The sequence below is a fragment of the Polypterus senegalus genome, chromosome 3 (genome assembly GCF_016835505.1).
Source record: "Polypterus senegalus isolate Bchr_013 chromosome 3, ASM1683550v1, whole genome shotgun sequence".
Taxonomy (NCBI): Eukaryota; Metazoa; Chordata; class Cladistia; order Polypteriformes; family Polypteridae; genus Polypterus; species Polypterus senegalus.
Genome location: NC_053156.1, coordinates 148,916,926 through 148,936,317, shown reverse-complemented (window position 1 = coordinate 148,936,317; position 19,392 = coordinate 148,916,926). Strand labels below are relative to the sequence as shown.

Here is a 19,392-nt window from a genome sequence, read left to right as displayed (position 1 = left end):
ACGGGAAAAGAAAATGACTTTGGCTACGTAACTAATTCGAATTCAGCACCAGGATGCATATTAAGGCATATACTGTAAATTCCTTTTGCACAGCATGGACAGGCTGAACTGATTCAGAACAATTAAGTTATTTCTTGGAGAATGTTGAATATCAGCAACCTATTATTTGACACAGGTTTATAAACTGTGCATTCTAACAGCAGTATTGATCAAACAAATGTATTTGATTATGCAAAATGCTTACTAAATGAAACACTAGGAAACAGAAAAGAACAATTGTTTTTGCCAAGGACATAGTGTAGTGCCGGACCACTGTGGTGCTTACTGTAGGGACCTCACTATCCTTAAGAGGGCTTAAGTACTTGGAATTTGTATGTAATTTGGGGACTTCAAGTATTTTAATGGGATTCTCCAGCAAATGGCTTTGGCTCTGAAGCGGCTAATTTTTTGCCAGGTGCTGCAACAGGAGTGTTGAGTGCTGCGCCGTCATGTTGTGCAACAGAAGTGTTTAATGGTTCAGTTATATGTAAAAATCTGTCCATTATAAAGTAGGTTAACAAACCTTTTTGTGTGGAGCTGCAGATGTATCTGTTGGACATCTACCTACAAGGAAGTGCCACTGAAAACAGCATCCCAGGTCCAAATCTTAGCTTTGAGACTCTTCCCTCAGGCTGCTCTGTAAGTCTTCTTTTATCTGCCTTGTCCTTCACCTGTACAGTCTAGTTTGTTGCTGGCTCTACTTCACACTGCTCACTTTGGGACAGCTCAATTCGCCACACTTTACTTTTCCCCAGATTCATGAGCCCTGAGCTCTGTCAGCAACCATGCACGCAGGTCAATGAACTTAACAAATGGAGAAGTGGTGGTGGAGCTGCAGAGGTGGCTTACTGTCAGATCACTTACTTCCTTCCTGTACTAATTCTGCAAAAAACATTCCAGATCCTGAACCTTAGGCATACAAAATCTTCAGCAACTGCCAAGAGGTGTCTAGCATGTCCATTATAGGTTTCTGTGACACTTGTTGCTTTCCTAAGTCAAACTGTAGGTCTTTCTTCTTGTCCAGTTTCTGTAACCAATGGAGTGGCACATTGCTGTGGAGCTTGCTGGTACAGAGTGCCAATGGATTTTTGCTTTTTTCTTCTCTCTTTTAGGTAGCTTAAATTACCAGTCAAAATCTTCAATGACAGCTCCCGTTTTTTTTTTTTAACAATTTATCAAATATACGGCTGCAGGTATTGTAAGGCTCTCAACCTACTTAATGTTTAAATCTATAAAATGATCTCTTGCCAGTCTAGTCAGTCCATTTACCAGCATTCAATTTTTTTCTTTTTTTTTTTTTAGAATTTTTCCCCAAGGAATAAAGGATTTCACATTATATTTATAAATATACTTTTTTCTTTTTTGCAGTTTCTTGGGTTTTCTATTAAGCCAACAGTCCAGGCTTTATGAACATCTTGCACATTGCCTACCCAATATTGACTAAAGTGCCAAGAAACTTTCTTAAAGGATTTCCTGGTTCTGAACTATAAATGAGGGGTGCTCTTTCACTTCCACTTAGAACAAGCGTTTGACACACCATGCTTTCTAAAGTAAATGTTGACAACACATTTATACAGATACTAGCTGTGTAAGCCCGTGCTGTAAAAAGCTCAGGGTCCTATAAACTATTGAAATGTCAGAAAAAAAATTGAAATGTAGAGATGTCAGGTAATTGAAAGGATCTACTCTGGCCATCTCTTACCTAGGAGGTTTCGTTTTGCTGACGTGCTCCCCTCGCTGTATTAGTGGCAGGAGGAAAAGTAAAAGGGATACCGTTTTGCCGATGTGTTTGCCTCACTTGCGTGTCCTCAGAGGTGGAGCCTTACCCCGACTCCACCTCTTACTTCTGGGCCAGACAAACGCACTTCCACACATAGACATTTATGTACAAGATTCGTTGTAGACTAAACTGCATAAAAAAATTTACAACTTACTGCTTGCAAATTGTAGGTCTCATATGCCATTGCCCTTTATTAGCAGAACTGAGGTTATCATCACCAAAAGCACCATCCTCACTTTCTTCATCCTGAAAATTTAGGAAAGTTAAAATATTCTTAAAATGTGTAGTTTAAATCCAAATAATGTAACAATTATTAAATAATTTTATAAGTAACATTTATATGTTAAGAAAGATATATGGAGGTTTAATCAAAGCCTTTTCTCCTCCTTCTCCCCAAAATACATTTTGTAAATAAAAAAAAAAAATGGTGAAGTAATCATGCATCAGTTGACTTCACTACTGTGGCTTCTTATCAGATCAAGAGTTTTCTACATGACTTACAAACCTAACAGCACAAGTAATCAAAAACATTAACTTTTTAATGGACATTTATTTATATATATATATATATATATATATATATATATATATATATATATACACACATATATATATATCTATCCTCTTTAATAAAACCCCTGTGTGCATCCAGGTGTCCGTGTGTGTGTGTGTCTTCTGGTGAAGTGCCACGCGGCACGTGTTCAGTCTCTTCCTGTGCATTCCCGTGCGTGAGACACAGACAGACATGCAGGCCTGCCCGAGAGACACACACACACGCCCACGACAGAGATAGACAGACAGACAGACACACACACACACACAGGCGCACGCGTGCATTGTTGCAATGTTACTTTTCTTGGTGGTTTATTAAATTACAGATTTTTCAAATCTTCATTTTTTTTCCCTGTGCTTAAAACTCATTAAAAAAGGTGTTTTTAGCGAGCGGGTTGTAAGGCTATAGCGCGAACTCTTGCAGTGTTAATTTTCTATGCTGTTCAAGGTTTTCTTAGTGTTATTCAATGTTTTTACATTTAGTTTACTATTACTCTGTGCATTCAATGGAATAATTAACTATATTTGTGTTTAAAATCTTAAAAAATATATATTTACATACAGTTCATACGGTCTGGAACGGATTAATTGCATTTACATACAATCCTATGGGGGAAATTACTTCAGTTCCACCGAGGTTCCACTGTATTACTGTCTGACAAAATTACAGGCATTTTACGGAAATACAAACCAGTATTACAGAGAGAGAAAATAAAAGGCACACAATACAGTGACGCATATTACAGCCACATACAAAGTCCCTTGCCATTTAATATAGACTGTTCCTACTAATGTTTATGCACTACTGTTCTAGCGCCCGTTATTGTAACGGGCTTAATGTCTAGTATATATATAGCTGTCCCAAGTTTTCAAAACAAAATAAAAAAAACTTGGTGAATTTAATTTAGTTGTGTGGCTACTCTAGGGATCATTTCATTTAGTTTTCTTTATCTCCGCTTGACTTGAATTTTATCATTAAAAAAAAAATCTAATCTAAATACTCTTTTTCTCGAACTAACTTTGTGACTTCTTGTTTTACTGTGCTTTACCCCTTCTCTATTCAAAGGTTTCCCATTTCCAGACAGTAACATTCTCTTTTCTTGAAATAATGTCATTTTGAAGAGATATTTTTATATGTCAAATTTTACTCTGTGTTTTAATTTCTGTTATTGTTTATAATACAGTTATCAATATGAACTTTTATTTTCTGTCTAAAAAATGGTGAATGGTATAAAGGGATTTATATTAAGTAACTGACTTATTAATGGATTGTATGCATATACATATATGTTGATCTGTATGTGTGTGTATTTGATCAAGAATAAACATTACAATAAACACAAACACCGATACAAGTAAATGTAACAACAAAGTCTTGTGTTTTTAAAACAAAGCCATTAATTTTGTGTGGTTTTCCTTAAGGCAAAACTGAAACCATTTGCTTCAGCATACTATATAGTACAATTTTTCCAAGTATTGTGGTGGTACATTTTTTTAAAGTCTGTTGTAGGATTTGCCATAACTCTCCTTTGGCTGCTTTTTTGCTCTTTTCATTGTTAAAGTATTACCACATAGCTTCAATATTGCCAAGGCTGGGGCTCTGAGATGGCCAATCCAATATTGACTGCTTTTCATGGGCAGACTTTGGATTGAAGTACTGTAGGTCTTAATTGTGTTTGCAGTGTATTTGGCTTTATTACGGTGTTGAAAGATCAATCATCTGATGATGAGTTCCCCCCCAACCCCATCAAAGCCCCGAGATGAAACAAAATTCTGTTTATATTTCAAAGCAGCAACCTGACCTAGTCTGCTGAAATGCAATTCAAAAACATGAAAGAGCTGACACTGTTGCTGTGTGCACATGCTCTCAAAACAAATGATAAATCAAGAGTTTCAGAGTCGTAAATTTTACATAAATGCACTACGAACTCAGAGCTACAAGTCAGACAATTCTGAGAAAACAAAGCTACTTCAATTGACTGAGTTGTGATCTAAATTTGACCTTTTCACCTTAGTCAACTGCATAAAATAAAAAATTACCAAGTAAGCCTGGTACCTGGTGTTTGGTTAAATTTTAAGTAATGTGATATACATTTAATACATTAATTTTGCCCTTTATTTTCACAAAAAATGTCAAGCTCTAATTGCTTTTATTTACAAACCAAGTAGGAAATCAATAGTGATATTGAGTTTCTCGGAATAGTCAGACCGGATACCTGATTAAACAAATTGAATAAATTGAAGTGGGAAGCTGAACCATCAGAACTGGAGCTCTGAATAGTCCGAGAGCACATGAACACAGCATGTGCGTCACAGAAGGCAGCAAACAACCATCAACATACTTCTTGTCAACTGGTTGTTGCTTTGTGCTTTATGGTCTTTCATGCATTATTGCATTATAATTTCTTCAACTTGTTGCCTTTTCTGCAATAATTGTTTCTCAACTGCAAAATGCCTTCCAAGACCACTCATTTTAAAACCTCTTCATTTAGTTAAACCATGTACTTTGGTAAAGGATGACTCTGTCAAATGTACTTCAATAAACTGGTCACTTTAAGTATGGTTCATCTGATGGGGACTTTTGTTTTTTCCATTGCATTCTTCAATTTACCCAGTGTCTTCAATTTTTTTTTTAAATGACAGCTTGAACACAATATCTTAAAAATACAATTTGTTGTACTATTTCATGTTAATATTAGCTTGCTTGATATTAAACTATGATTTTACTTCGATCATTGTTTATTTTGTTATATAGTGCTTTCCTAAACAAACAATTTCTAGATAACTAAGTTTAAAAAAAAATCATTCAGAGAAACCTTTTTGCATAGTGCATACTTTACAGACATACCTATACATTCATATATGCAACTTCTACATAAATAAAATCACATAAAAATCTTAAAAATGAAACAAATGTTTTCTACATGTCAGCTCAATTTCAATATGATCTTTCAGGCAGAAAATCTCAAACAATTGTTCATTTTAAACAAATTCTTACACAATGAATAGATTATTTTTTAGACTGGAAACTTTGCAGATTACCTGACTAGTATCAGGATCATCAGAAAAATTGAAATTGTCATCATCTTTGCTCTTGACATCTGTTTCATCACTGTAACTTGACCTTATTTGCTGCAAACCGTCTAGAAAGAAATGGAAAACAACAAAAATAATGCAACACAGCAAATGATTGATTGGTTAAAATGCAAGTTGCAAAGTTAGAAAAAAAAAATAAAAAGAGGCAGGGTTTTCACATATTGAAGAGTATGAGCATGAAGCTAGTCAGTGGTGACTGAACAACTGATGATATCCCTAATTTAAAATCCTAAATGGCATGGCAATTACACTAGACATTTTTTTCTATTGTTTTAATGAAAAATAATTCTTCAAAATGTGCATATTACACCAATGTTAGGATTTTGTCTATCTTTTCACAAAGAGAATTCAGAAAGTGGCAGACAATTGCAATCCCACCTTTGTCATCAATTTTAGCGGCTTTAAATACACACGCACACACCCACACATATACATAAATATATCTCTATTATTAAAAAAAATCTTGGGAGGCAGACGAGACATGATCTTCTCGGAAGACACTTTGATGTCATGCGTGCGTTAAGCCCCCCAACTTCACAATGAGAGCAGCTTATACGTCCCGCGAGAAAGATATTTAACCTTGCCCGGGGAAGGAAATAAAGGACAACAAGTAGATGACAAAGTACAATGTCGTAAAGAATTCAAAAATGTTGGCACGGTACACATGCACAGCAGGTCTTCTCGGAAGACACTTTGAAGTCCTGCGAGACTACTTGCACATCACACCCATTTTAGAATTTCTCGAAAACACTTTAAAGTCCCGCGAAACAAACAAGTGAGACAAAAAGGCAGCTGCTGTACAGGCAGGGGGATAACTCATTCACTACAGCATTATTACTGGCAAATATCAAGTAACAAAAAAATGAATGAAATCGAAATAATCTCTTTAAATCGTATATCTGGTTAATCAAACCAGGGGATCCAAGCGAAGCGAGCAGGGGGCAGAGCCCCCTAGTGTGTGTAGGTATGTATGTATGTTTGTTTATTTATTTATTTATATTTATTTAGAGATAGATAGATAGATAGATAGATAGATAGATAGATAGATAGATAGATAGATAGATAGATAGATAGATAGATAGATAGATAGGAAAGGGAAGAGAACTCACAATTCAAATATGTCAAATATATATATATACGCATGTGTGTGTGTGCATATATACAGTGGGTTCGAAAAGTATTCAGACCTCCTTCAATTTTTCATTCTTTGTTATATTGCCATCCAACCTGACAGAACTGGAGAGGATCTGCAAAGAGGAATGGCAGAGGATCCCCAAATCCAGGTGTGAAAAACTTGTTGCATCTTTCCCAAGAAGACTCATGGCTGTATTAGCTCAAAAGGGTGCTTCTACTAAATACTGAGCAAAAGGTTTGAACACTTAGGACCATGTGATATTTCAGTTTTTCTTTTTTAATAAAAATAATTTCAAAAATTCTTTTTTTTGTCTGTCAATATGGGGTGCCTGTGTGTACATTAATGAGGAAAAAAATTAATTTAAATGATTTTAGCAAATGGCTGCAATATAACAGTGAAATATAAGAGTGAAAAATTGAAGGGGGTCTGAATACTTTCCGTACCCACTGTATGTATATACACACACACATACATATTTAAACTGCGAGTTCTCTTCCCTTTCCCATGTTGATGAATAAGAGAATCTGGCCTCAGTGCCACCTCATATTTATACTCCTTTGAAACAGGAAGTCATGGATGACTGCATGAAAGCTTCAACACACTCTGATCAACTTTAAAAAAAAAAAAAAAAAGACAGATACAGTACAAATAGAAAAAATGCTTCAGTTGCACTTTGCTAATAAGAGGTTCTAGTGGTGCCAATAATTGTGGCATAGGTGGATTTGTGAAAAATAATTATCTGTAGATGAAAGATGATTTTTTCTCAGAAGACATTTACTTCAATGAAACGTTGGATCTCCCCCATTATTTCAATGTGAAATTAATGGGCTTTTTTTTTTTTTTTTTAACAACCCTTGTTTCCTCTTTAAAGGGGTGTGAATAATTGTGGAGTGGACTGTGTGCAGATATGCATACACACACACACATATGTCAGCTGCATCACAGTCCTATGAAGTATTGATACCACTTTCACCACTCATTTTAACACATCACACGAACTTGGATTAAACTATCATGATATAACCCTGCAGCTCCAGTTTTAGATGTGTCAATGATCACCAATAATCAATTACAGGTACAAGGTATTATTAGAGAAGGACTAGAACAATAAATACTCCTTTATGGCAATGACCTGTTCATTGCTGACCATAATCATCACTTTACATGTATAAAGTGAAATGGATTATTTGCCTTAAATTTCAAGATTTAAAATTAATCTGAGTAAGAATATATATTATTTAATGTTGTCAGAGATGGCTGGAGAGAAGGAGGCGGTCTGAAGCAAGGCATTGGTGTTGTGGCCAGGACTTTGGGGACTTGTGGGGTTTGTGGTGCACTGGACTTCGTAAATATGATTAATAAACATGTGTTGGGTGAGTTGAACGTGTCCGCCTGTCTGTGTCCAGGCCAGTCTCCGCAATGGCATCCCAGATAGGACTTTCCACCTGTTCCAAGGTGGAGAGCCCCATTACAAAATAATTTGCCCATACACGTGCCGCGGGTGCGGCGTGCCCACAGCCCTGGGAAAGAGAGTCGCCCGACAGACCGTTACCGGACCACGTTTGGAATGTGCTCTCCTGGTGTGGAGGAACATCAATGAACCTTAACGGAGTGCAGCGGTCTCTCATGAGAGTGCTGCCGCTGAAGGCGCCTGGGACGGCGCAGTGTTGAGAGAGGCCACGCCAAGGCAGCTGCCTTGGACAGACGGGACTCGGGAGGCAAGCTGGCCCTAGGGGGCCCACCGCGTTTTGTGTTTTCCAGGCAGAGGCTGCCTGGGTCTGCGTCGGTGGCAGACCCACGCTGATCTGCGGGGCTTTACTGACAAGGCAGCCGCAGCAGAAGCTGCGGAGAGGGAGACTCAGAAAGCCGACTCGTCACTGCACCAGGGGAAGGAAAGCCAAGACGGCTGTGGACTGGAACTCCCTCCCTGAGACAGGCACGGGATTGGATGGTGTGTCGTGTGTCCCTGCCAATCACTGCAGAGAGGTGGGACCAAAGAATGTCCATCACATGCCGGGGAGAGACCCGAGTGGGCCGCAGGAAGTCGCCGGTGTGTGTTGCTAACAGACAGGTAAGCTCACCACGGGCTAACTTCCTGTCCTTGCCGGCTGCTCTGTCTGAGCTGGAGGCCTGCATTCAGCCAGCGGAGCAGCAGTTGTTGCAGGTACTGCGTGCCCTCCGGGCAGAGTTGCTGAAGCTGGAGAGGAAGGTGGTCGCATCACTGGAGCCAATGCGAGAGTGGACAGAATGCCGCGACGCTGGATTCTTCAGCCGGAGAGGTACAACGGGGACGGTGAGTACAGCCGCAGTGTGATGCAAGGCAGGAAAAATCCCTGGTATGCAGTATGTATGATATGGCTGATGTTAAGAACAAAATGAATAAATTTCAACTATCTATTTTGAGAGAGAGGGAGAGAGAGACAAAAAGCTGAAAAAAGGGGAACAAATATTTTAAAACATAATTCTGATGCTGGAATTAGTTTCACAATAGCAGGTATTTTAAGCTGTGAATGTAAACTAAAAAGGATAAATTAATAAAGAATAAATACAAAAACACATTGGTATGTTTAGTTTTTCACCAGCTGACAAACTCTCTTCACCTACCTACATGTAGTTCAGACATTGCCAACTCAGCGATTTTACAAGGTTTGTATCACTTGGTTGTTAAATAACCTTTATAAAGCAAATGTGATTGGTCAGCAACAATATGCTGATCTTGCATGTTGACCATGTCAGTCTCTTGATCAGTGCCATTTCATTTTCAAAAAGGATTTTCCTGTGAAGTAGCAGGTGCATTATTGTCAACAAATGGCAGGCACCGGAGAAATAAACTGAAACGTTACTCATTCAAGATTTTTCTCTCTATACGGTAAAGGTTTTGTTGACTAGCACATTCCGACTTCAGGCGTTTGAATTACATCTTGATATGCAAGAAGTGCAAAGAAATGTGGCAGCTCATCATAACGGACATCAGACTCACGTGCAACCTGGAATTTGGCTTAGTGTGTGCTGTTGTTTAATAGTTGCTGTGAACATTTTGTATGTTTGGCTCAGTCAGAATTACAGCTAACATGTCCTTATTATTGAACAGGCTGAAATTCTGTAAAGGATTATCTGCATCTAACACTTCTTATTTGAGCCCTGGAGATCCAGTGAACGGTAGCTTTGAAAGTAACTGAGCACATTCAAAGCAAAATCAGTACCTTGGTATGCTTCACTAACACCTGAACCAGAATCTATCATGGTGTCATTATCAGCTCTTGAAGAACTGTCACTATAATAACACAGTAAATCACTTTCTATGTCACACATTTTATGTGCCCGTATTCAGCTTGCTCTGTCACCGCAAATGCAGTGTGAACACCTGCCCTCTATCACCACCCAAAGTTCACTAAATGAATATATACGGGCGGCAAATTGGGGGTGGTGACTTTCTGTTTTAGAGTTAAAAGTTACAAAAGGTTAAAGACTAACAGCAAGAATATTTATTCAAAAATGGAAACTAAAAATATTTTTAGTAAATTACTTTAATTTATTTAGTCTTTCCAGCTGCTTTAATAGTTTAATTTAGCTGTATTGTTTCATTTCAGTTTTGTTAATGATTTTATTTTAGTTTATGAAATTTTTTTTATTAATAACTTGAGTTTTGATTTTAGTTGTCTTTAACTATAATAACCTTGCACAGGACCAGTAATTGGCAGTTTGGATGGGTATAGTTCAAAGACTCACAAACTAGTCACCAACACATTTACAGTAAGTCAGAGTAACAGGTTAAGATGGTCTTCAACACAATGTATAACTAAATACATAGTTACTAACAGTAAATGACAAATGTTAAAAACAATTTCAAAATATATCACAAACATTCTCATTGTAATTCCCACGTTTACAGAAAAATTTTCAGTGCATTACATATTGTTTTCTATCAGATCAACAATAACTCAGTTTATAGCATCACAGAAACTATACCATAAATACTATACTGTACCTGACAAAGGTAGATGCTGCATTCCTTTAAATGATACTCCATTTATAAGTCTTGTTTTCTGTTCTGTTTTAGATCCTTGGGTTTCTGCTATTCTTGAAATTTGTGTCACATCACTGGAAGAGCTTATTTTTTTAAAATCTGCATTAGAGTTATTTTCAGATAAACTAAGTTTAGATACTTTACTCCTTTGTGAGTTCTGAGGTGTACTATTTAGTGTACAATGTTCAGATTTACTACTGCTTTCTTCAGATGAAGTAGTATTGTCCTCTCCTGCAAAGGAGTTACTTGTTGTTTCTGGACAACGGTACAAAAGGTTGGGTTCATAAGAAGGAGCATTTAAACCTGGGAAGCAGATGACAGCTAAAAACCAATGAGCTCTGCAATAAGAGAAAACCAAACAAACAAAAAAAATAATGTTACATTACACACATTCATATCACTCTCATTACCAGTTTAAAATACAATCTGAAATGTAATATGCATAATGCAGTAAGACTTGGAAGAATTAAAATTTTTATCAAAATAATTTGGTTTTAATGCAATTTTAATAAAAACATAAAATGTTCACTTATCCTAATTGATACAGTTAAATTTTTCATTTCATAAATGCTAATAATCTTATAATAGATACTGTATATTGTATGTACAAAGTACATCCTACATCATTAAACAACTTACGATTCATTAATAGGGACAAAAATAAAATCTTTTTGGAACAGGTCCACGTGGCGTGTCCATGTTTTTACCCTGTTATGCTTCCTCTGTTGTATTCTATAAAGGAATATGACAAAAGTTAAACTATAGAAATGCATACAAAATATTCCTCAATAATTTAAAAACTAAATTCATGAATTAAATTAATGAAAAGCTAATGTGAAAGCAGTCATTACATTAGTATATTAGTGTTTGTTACCATTAATCAAGAAACAAAGTCTATCCATATATGACTTCACAAACCATTTTCAGGGTCACGGGGTACCTACCTCAGCAGCGCTGGACTTCCAAGTCCACTGAGGAGCATAATCACTTTTATACCTGCTCACTTACAAGTGGCATATTTAGAGTTGACAATTAAATTAGTGTGTCTTAAATTCCAAAGAGTTAAACCAATAGAGAATAACATGTAAACTACATACAGACAGACCATAGGTAGTCCATTCAAACCCATTAGCTGTAACATACTGAACCACCACAACACCCAAGAAACAGTATCAAACATGTACATTAGAAAAGAAAAAAAAACAGTATGTTGGCTTATACCAACGGTTCTCAAACTGTGGGGTGCTGAAGCTGTACAAGGGGGGCGTCGAATAAATGAACAAGACATCAAAACTTATTTTTTACATTTTTATTTCAAATTAAAATCTGCAAGCAAATAGTCACAACGAATGCATTATAACTAAAATTAAAATAAAACATTTCTAAGGCATAGATCTAATGACTAACTGATGAGTGGCGCCGCTGCTGCTGCTTTTATAGTTGCGTATTTTCAATCCAGAATGTTCGAGACGTATCGGTATCTGTCGTGAACATTCGGGTAACAGTAGATCAGGTGATAATGCGGCGCGACTGCACCACATTGGCAGCGTAGCCAATATTGCCAACTTGAGTTAAATAATTTACTGAGTATTGAGTTATTTTCATGATACAACTAACAGCAGTATAATATTTGTCGGACGAAAATATGTTCTCACGCAGACTGACTATCGGTGTCCTCCTCATTTACTAGATTTTTAAAAATGAAAACATATTTAACTGTTTCTTTATATAAAAAAATAATTAAATAAGAATAATTTATTCTTTGTTTTTGGGATTAGAATCACTACCAAAAACCACACAAGGCATTTTAACAGTTATTAAAGCACTTTAAATAAATAAATTGCAAATATTTCATTGAAGTTAGCCGAACACATGCAAATCTTATGGAACCGCATGAGTATCATACCTTTTGTTAGTTGTATCATGGGTTAATCTCATCCATCTTATATTATGCAGGGGGTGCAGAATTATTCCAGGTAGAGCGGGGGGGGGGCACGAAATAAGTTTTAAGTTTAAGAATCACTGGCTTATACAATAAATGATATAAAAAAAATGTTAATATTCACTTACGTGAGGTTAGCTATTTCACTTAAGGATCTTTTTTCTCTCTGATTAAGGCGCTTATAGAAAAAAGAGCTGAAAACATGACTCCTTTCAGAACCTTCATTCTTTAATTTCTCCAGGAATAGGTACCTAAGCAAACGCATAACATAAAATCAAGACACATGCAACAAGTTACAAGTAAAGAATTGATTCTGGCTGCTTTGTCTTCTGTGTGGAGTTTTTATGTTCTCTCCATATCTGCACAATTTTTCTCAAATTCTATTGTTTCCACTAACAGTCTAGAGATGACTGAGGACACTACTCGCCCCAGCATAAATGAGGCTATGTTTAATTATTTGCAAGGTAAACTGGCAAGGACTATTTTCCAAAGTACATACCCTTTCAAGTTATTATACTGTAGCAGACATGTGAATGTTCACATCTAAATCTGATCATTTTTAATTTCAGATATTTATCATATTAAATACAGTAATCCCTCGCTACTTCGCGGTTCACTTTTTGCAGATTCACGACTTCGCGGGTTTTTAAATATAGTAGTAGTATTTCCTAGTCTAAGAACAACTAAACAAGTTGGGTGAATAAGTGCGTTGCAACACGGGCTGTGATTGGTACATGGGAGGGAGACGACAAATCACAGCTTCCCGCTTTCTAATCAGGCCTGTGATTGGTGCTTTGACTGATGCCCAGATCCCACAGCAGCTCTCCTTGTCTCTTTTTCGCGGCCATTTCGCTTCAAGTTTTCTCGCCGAGCGGTTTACTTTACACTGTACTGTGTCTGATTTTTTTTGTGGTTTCTTTGTGTTGAACTGCGCTTCAATTTTCATCCCCTGCAATGGCTCCCAAACGTGCTCCCTCTTCCAAGGCTGGTGCTGAGCCTAAACGCCAACGAAGAATGATGACGATCACTGAGAAGGTGAAACTTCTGGATATGCTGAAGGAAGGGAGAATGTTCACAGGAACAGGACACAGGAATGGGACGACGATATGGTTCGATCAGTCCAATTTTGCAACAAGGTCGACGACATCATGACCGCCTACAAGCTGCTCTTCGACCGGAAAAAGAAGCAGCGGCAGCAACTGCCGATGACAATGTTTTTGCAGCCTCGCAAAAAAGAGCCAGTTCCTACTACTACTACGGATACACCTTCGGAAACTGTGGAAGAGGTGCCCCAGGAAATGTTAGGTAGGTCCCTGTTATTAATAGAATAAAGTGTGGGTTGTAAACAGTACAGGGAGGGTTTAAAAACGTCCAAATACAGGTTAACTAATTAAATAAATATAGTGTCCCTACTTCGCAGAAATTCAGTTATTGCGGCCAGCCTTGGAACCTATCTCCCGCGATAAACGAGGGATTACTGTACTCACTTTTATAGCAGTTGAGTATATTCTGACAGCTACTTTGGAACTGTAATAAATTTTTGCAAATTCAAAACATTTAAATAAAAAGTCTGCTAAATAACAGTTCTTATGTCTTACATTTTCTTCTCTGTCTCCATGTTTCTAATTCCTTGTTCACTCTTTCACCTGTTTGAGTTTCACTAATCAAAACGTGCAGCACTCGGTCTCTAACCTGGGACCTTTCGGTTATAAGGTGGCAGTTCTTACCTCTGCATCATTCAAGAACATGTGTAAACTCCCTGTCGATTGACATTTGAGCTTGAGTATTTAACACAGTGTCAGCCACATGTAAATTGAATGCTTTTTTTTCTCCTTTGGCTATATTCTTGAATAAAAGCGCACGTGTTTATTTGATAGTTGGACTAAAGTCTTCACACATTACACACTTCATGTCATTATTAGTATAACATGGAAACAGTTTCTGCTTTACATATGTGTTCAGCATTTCTTGCATTTCCTTTCATCCTACACTTACCCAGATCTTTGTAGACATGGAACACACATGAAATGCATGTATTCCAAATAACAATATACTATTTACCCTATACAACTCCAGATCTCACATGCAGATAAGGAGCCTTCGCTTGAGCTGGAAGAAGTTTTTGCCCAAGCTGTGTTCTGTCTAAGTGGGGGATGGGAAAACAGGCTGCTTGCTGCTTGTGCTGATCGACACATTTACAAAACAAAAGACACTGATAGAGAGGTGCAAAGGGAATTAAAGGTGGGCCAGGATTACAAGTTTTTTCGTAGGCTTCAGGGATTCTAGTGTTAAAACTGCAAATAAATAACACAGATAGATAGATTTTGGGTTGTGCACTGTGGTGTTAGGTGTCAGCTTTCAACAAAGTCTCGAAAAATAACCATAACCATAAATAATCATAACATTCAAAGGACAGCACTAAAAACAATTATAAACAACTGACAGACAACTATCAATCCATTTCATTATCAAAGTCAGAAGCAGTTCAAGCAAGCTGATACTCTCTTCCGCAGACAACAAATGAGCACATACCTACAACTATTGTGCCTAGACTTCACCAACTGGCAAACGATTAAAAATTTGGGAAGCTAAAGGGCCAGGTCTGCCATCAAGGACTATAGGCAATCCCACAGATGACAATTATTAGAAGTGTTTGCAGCTACAGGTTAGCCGATTTTGTTATAGTACTTTGCTACCAAATAATTTGGTTGGTCATAACAGGCTGTTCCAGGGATGACATATCATGAAACACTTAAATTCCACTGTACTTTTTTGATGTGCCACTTTATGTTTTCAAATTAATATGACGTTTCCCCAAGAAAGTCACCTTTTCAGAGGTAAATTTCCAAGTTGTACATTACTTAAATGTTCAGTACGTTAAATGAATTTATGAATTAATCTGAGGATGGGGTTAATTTCCTAGTCTAATACGGGAGATCATTTAGCACCTATAAAATGACCAATTAACATGAAATTAAACACTAAAAGAGGGAGAACTAACAGCCTTTAAATTATGACCTTGTTGGTTAGTATAATATACTTAAAAATTATGATTTGTCAGGTATGGAATCCTATATAAATTCATGAGCAGCACCTCTTTCTACTAATTTTTTAAAAATTAATTTTATAATCTTGGAATATTATTCCATGTAAGCGCTTTAAGGGATTACCAATAGAAAATAACATTTAATGTTCATGTAACTGAAACCACATACCTAGGATAACCAAGGAAAGACAATTTCATACACCTGGGCTGACCTTAACACATGAGGCCTTGGGTGTTTTTCCCCTTAAATGCAGTGGGTACTGGAGTTGCAAGATAAAGCATCCTACAATGGCATAATGTTGCTATTATATTCTTCTATAATCAGGACAACTGAAAGTCACTCCGCAGAGAAAAGGATGAGTCTCTGTCGTATAGGAGTGAGAGGGGAAAATACAGAGGTTCAGGTGAAGAAATACCTGTGGTAAAAGTGAAAATATGTAGAAATAACAGAAGACAGAACACTGGAAGCAGCAGACCTGAAAGCACAATTTTAGACAGGATCCAAACTTATGTTTAAATAGAGTCATCGTATAAACCTGTTAACATCAGCAAAAAAAGTAGCTATTTAGAAGCTAACAGTTTGTAAATATGCCTTCTAATGAGAACGGTGCAAAAGTCCAATAATATACATATCATCTTTCTTCAAAATTAAGACTTGTGTTTTTCTCAGTAGAAAATGTTTCCTTGTTTTATAGTGAATCTGCATAACTCTGTATTGCCAGATATTCAAATCTACTCTAATTTCATTCAAAATGTCACCTATTATTTTTCAACAAATTAAAAGCAAAAAATAAACTTACTTTAAATAAAAATCAATGATAACATCATTCAAAAATTCTCCTTCATTTAGGCAATGAAGGTCTTCATTTGTGACAGAAATGCCACCCTTAGCAGGAGGGGGAGGATAGACTATTAACCTGATGAAATACAAGTAAAAATGTTACTCTTTAATTGGTGAAATTTTTAATTATCATTTATATATTCATATAAAATGTATAAGCATAAATAATAGCTTACTTTTCAATTGGACCTGAAAATACAGGTTGCGAATCAGATGTTTCTTCATCATCATCAAAGAATTGTGCAGTTGCACGAATGTGTGTTGAAAACATTCGAGGCTTAATACTTGAATCTGAAGACTGTAACAAAACAAATCATGAATATTTAAATAACACTTGTTTTAATTTACTATGTACGGCTTTTAATGGAGTTATTTTTACTTTAAATTATGTGTATTTGCAGTTTAAGTTTATCAAAATGGGTATTTTTTAGGGTCTGGAAATAGATTAATTCACATTCCATTATTTCTAAAGGAGAAAACTGATTCGGACTTCAAACAATTCAGAGTTCAAATGGCCTCCTGAAATGAATTAAGTTCGAAGTACGAGGCACCACTGCATGGAAAAAAGTTTCTATACAGTATTAAATTTACAAAATAATAAATCTGAGTTATGTTTCTAATTTTTCTCTTAATGTATAATATGGCAAAATTACAAAATTGAAGCTTGCACCATGACTTACAAAATAGTAGCATACAACACAAATGTGAATAAATGAGCTATCAGCTAATCCTGGAGGACTTCAATCATCAAAAAAAAAAGTAGAAATTCGGAATGTTCTCCCTGTGTCCTCATAGATGTTGTTCGGGTTTTCTTTCCAAATATCAAAGACACCTACAATAAGTTGTCTGGAGACTTTAGATTAGTCAATAGTAAGTTTGTGCATCCATTGATATGCTATTCTTCAGTGGAGAGTGACTTCCTGTAGAGTGCAAGAAGTTTCCAGAACAGAGCCATGGGTCCCTATGACCCTGTGTTAGAAAAGAGGAACTACTACTTTCTTCTCCATAAAACATTAATTTTCTTAGTGAGTTCATCAAATACGGTTGAGGTTTGAGTCACTTTTTAATGAAATGACACAGTCAGTTGCAGATACTTAGTTCCAACATGGAAGCACTTAAGGTAAAATGACAAAACTACTGCATTTAATAGTGCCACATGAGTAACCATCAACAAGGTTAACTGTTACAATCTATGTCTTGACAAACTGGAAAAAATAACAAGTCATCTCATTTGTGGTGCAAGCCATACGGATGAGCAAAAAGGTCAACTTTTGAAGTTAAAACTGCATTACTGTTAACTGCATATGCAGATAAACACATTTTCTCCTCATAATTTAAAGTTCACCTGCATACTTAGCAACCATTCCTACATTTAAGTGTACAAGAAATAACCATGAAATGTTAGAAAACAGAGTTAAATTGTCAGTATATTTTGTATCTTATTTCTCCATGAATGTTTAAAGACAGACAAGTTATTTTAAATTCAAATGAAATTTTTTTATCTCATATATATATATATATATATATATATATATATATATATATATATATATATAGGCAAGAGAAAAGGCGGTTTTATATCAAGTATAGGTTTTAGAAAATGAAAAGCATCCTTTTACCTTGTCCTTTGGAGAAGGCTCCTCACATCTACTAATGAATCTTACAAGTCTTTTATTAGCTTCTACAAATGGAATACTGACCAAAAAATTATCAATCTCATTTGCATTCCCAATTTTTTTAAATATTTCAGTTAGCATTGCTTGAGCATATGGATTTAAACCACTCTCAAATATCAAAACAATGTACTGCTCATCTGGACCTGGGAAGAGAGGAGAAAAAAATTCAAACGAACTGTGTCAATAAAACAACAATGTTTTAAAAAAAAGCAAGACAATCCTGGATCAATAAACCTAATTTTGGGCAGAGTTATATTTTCACCCTTTCCTAGATATTTATGTCAGGGCAAAAAACTTTTAACTCTTAACTGTCACATGGATCCCAAAGAAAACTACTTATTGGCAGTAGTTTCAAAATAAAGAAGCAATAACATCCTATGTACACAGAGGTCAACTTTATAAAGTATTTTTCTACAATCATTAAATTGTAAATAACTCCTAATCAACAGTAATCAGGCTGATTCAGTATGATGCATTTTTTGTTTTAAACCCAGTACAATTGATGCAGTTGATTCAAACAGCGTTTGCATCACAGCAACCCGCAGCTGTCCATTCACAGGGAAGCTGCTGCTGTAAAGTTTGGTTTTTTTTTCCTTTTTGAAGAAACAGTTGCTACTGCAGCTTAGTTCACCAAAAGTGCAGACCATACAGCCCGACTAATTGCAGGTTTAAACATTTAAAGGGTACAAAAATGAACATGTCTTAAATAAAATGGTTTAGGGCTTTCCACAATTTCTCTTAAGTTGGTGTTGATAGCTTGAAAGCAGCACCCAGGAGGTGCAACATGTTAGTTATATGAACTCTTCTGTGGTGTAAAGGTTTTCTCCCATTTCTTCTTAGTTTGGTTTGTCTGAAGGAGTATTCGTTTACCACATGATGCTCTGAAGTAATTCATTTACGTGTTGTAAAGAATTTCTGATGGATTATAAATGTGCACTTAAGTGGTATCCTACTGATTAAGATATCTAGCTGGTTGCTTTAAAAAAAGTGAAATATTGCAGATGACAGTAACTGTAGTAATAATCAAACACTGTATGAATATAGCTTTCCCACATCCAAATGGCTCATGGCTCAAGTCATTCATATGCTCATTTTAATTCTTTGGACAAAATTAGATCTTAGATTAATCTATAGTCATTAATTTATTGGCATGTGTACATAGTACTTGTTGATCACCTCAGAATATTAAGAATAATGCAACACCAACATGTGACACCCTCAAAAAACAGTATTTAAACACTCAACAAATTTACAACAA

At 36.1% G+C, this 19,392-nt stretch overlaps 1 protein-coding gene across 12 annotated transcripts in view; it reads right to left on the bottom strand.

Moving 5' to 3' along the window:
- Positions 1-19,392, bottom strand: part of senp6a (SUMO specific peptidase 6a) — a 136,251-nt gene that overhangs the window by 12,851 nt on the left and 104,008 nt on the right. For all 12 annotated transcript variants that reach the window (XM_039748061.1, XM_039748060.1, XM_039748063.1 and 9 more), the window contains 8 exons: positions 18,078-18,277; positions 16,635-16,756; positions 16,418-16,534; positions 12,700-12,822; positions 11,269-11,361; positions 10,591-10,967; positions 5,414-5,514; positions 1,974-2,065 (listed from right to left, as the gene is read on the bottom strand). In XM_039748061.1, coding sequence (XP_039603995.1) covers positions 1,974-2,065; positions 5,414-5,514; positions 10,591-10,967; positions 11,269-11,361; positions 12,700-12,822; positions 16,418-16,534; positions 16,635-16,756; positions 18,078-18,277 — 1,225 coding nt within the window. The remainder of the gene's footprint in view (positions 1-1,973; positions 2,066-5,413; positions 5,515-10,590; positions 10,968-11,268; positions 11,362-12,699; positions 12,823-16,417; positions 16,535-16,634; positions 16,757-18,077; positions 18,278-19,392) is intronic.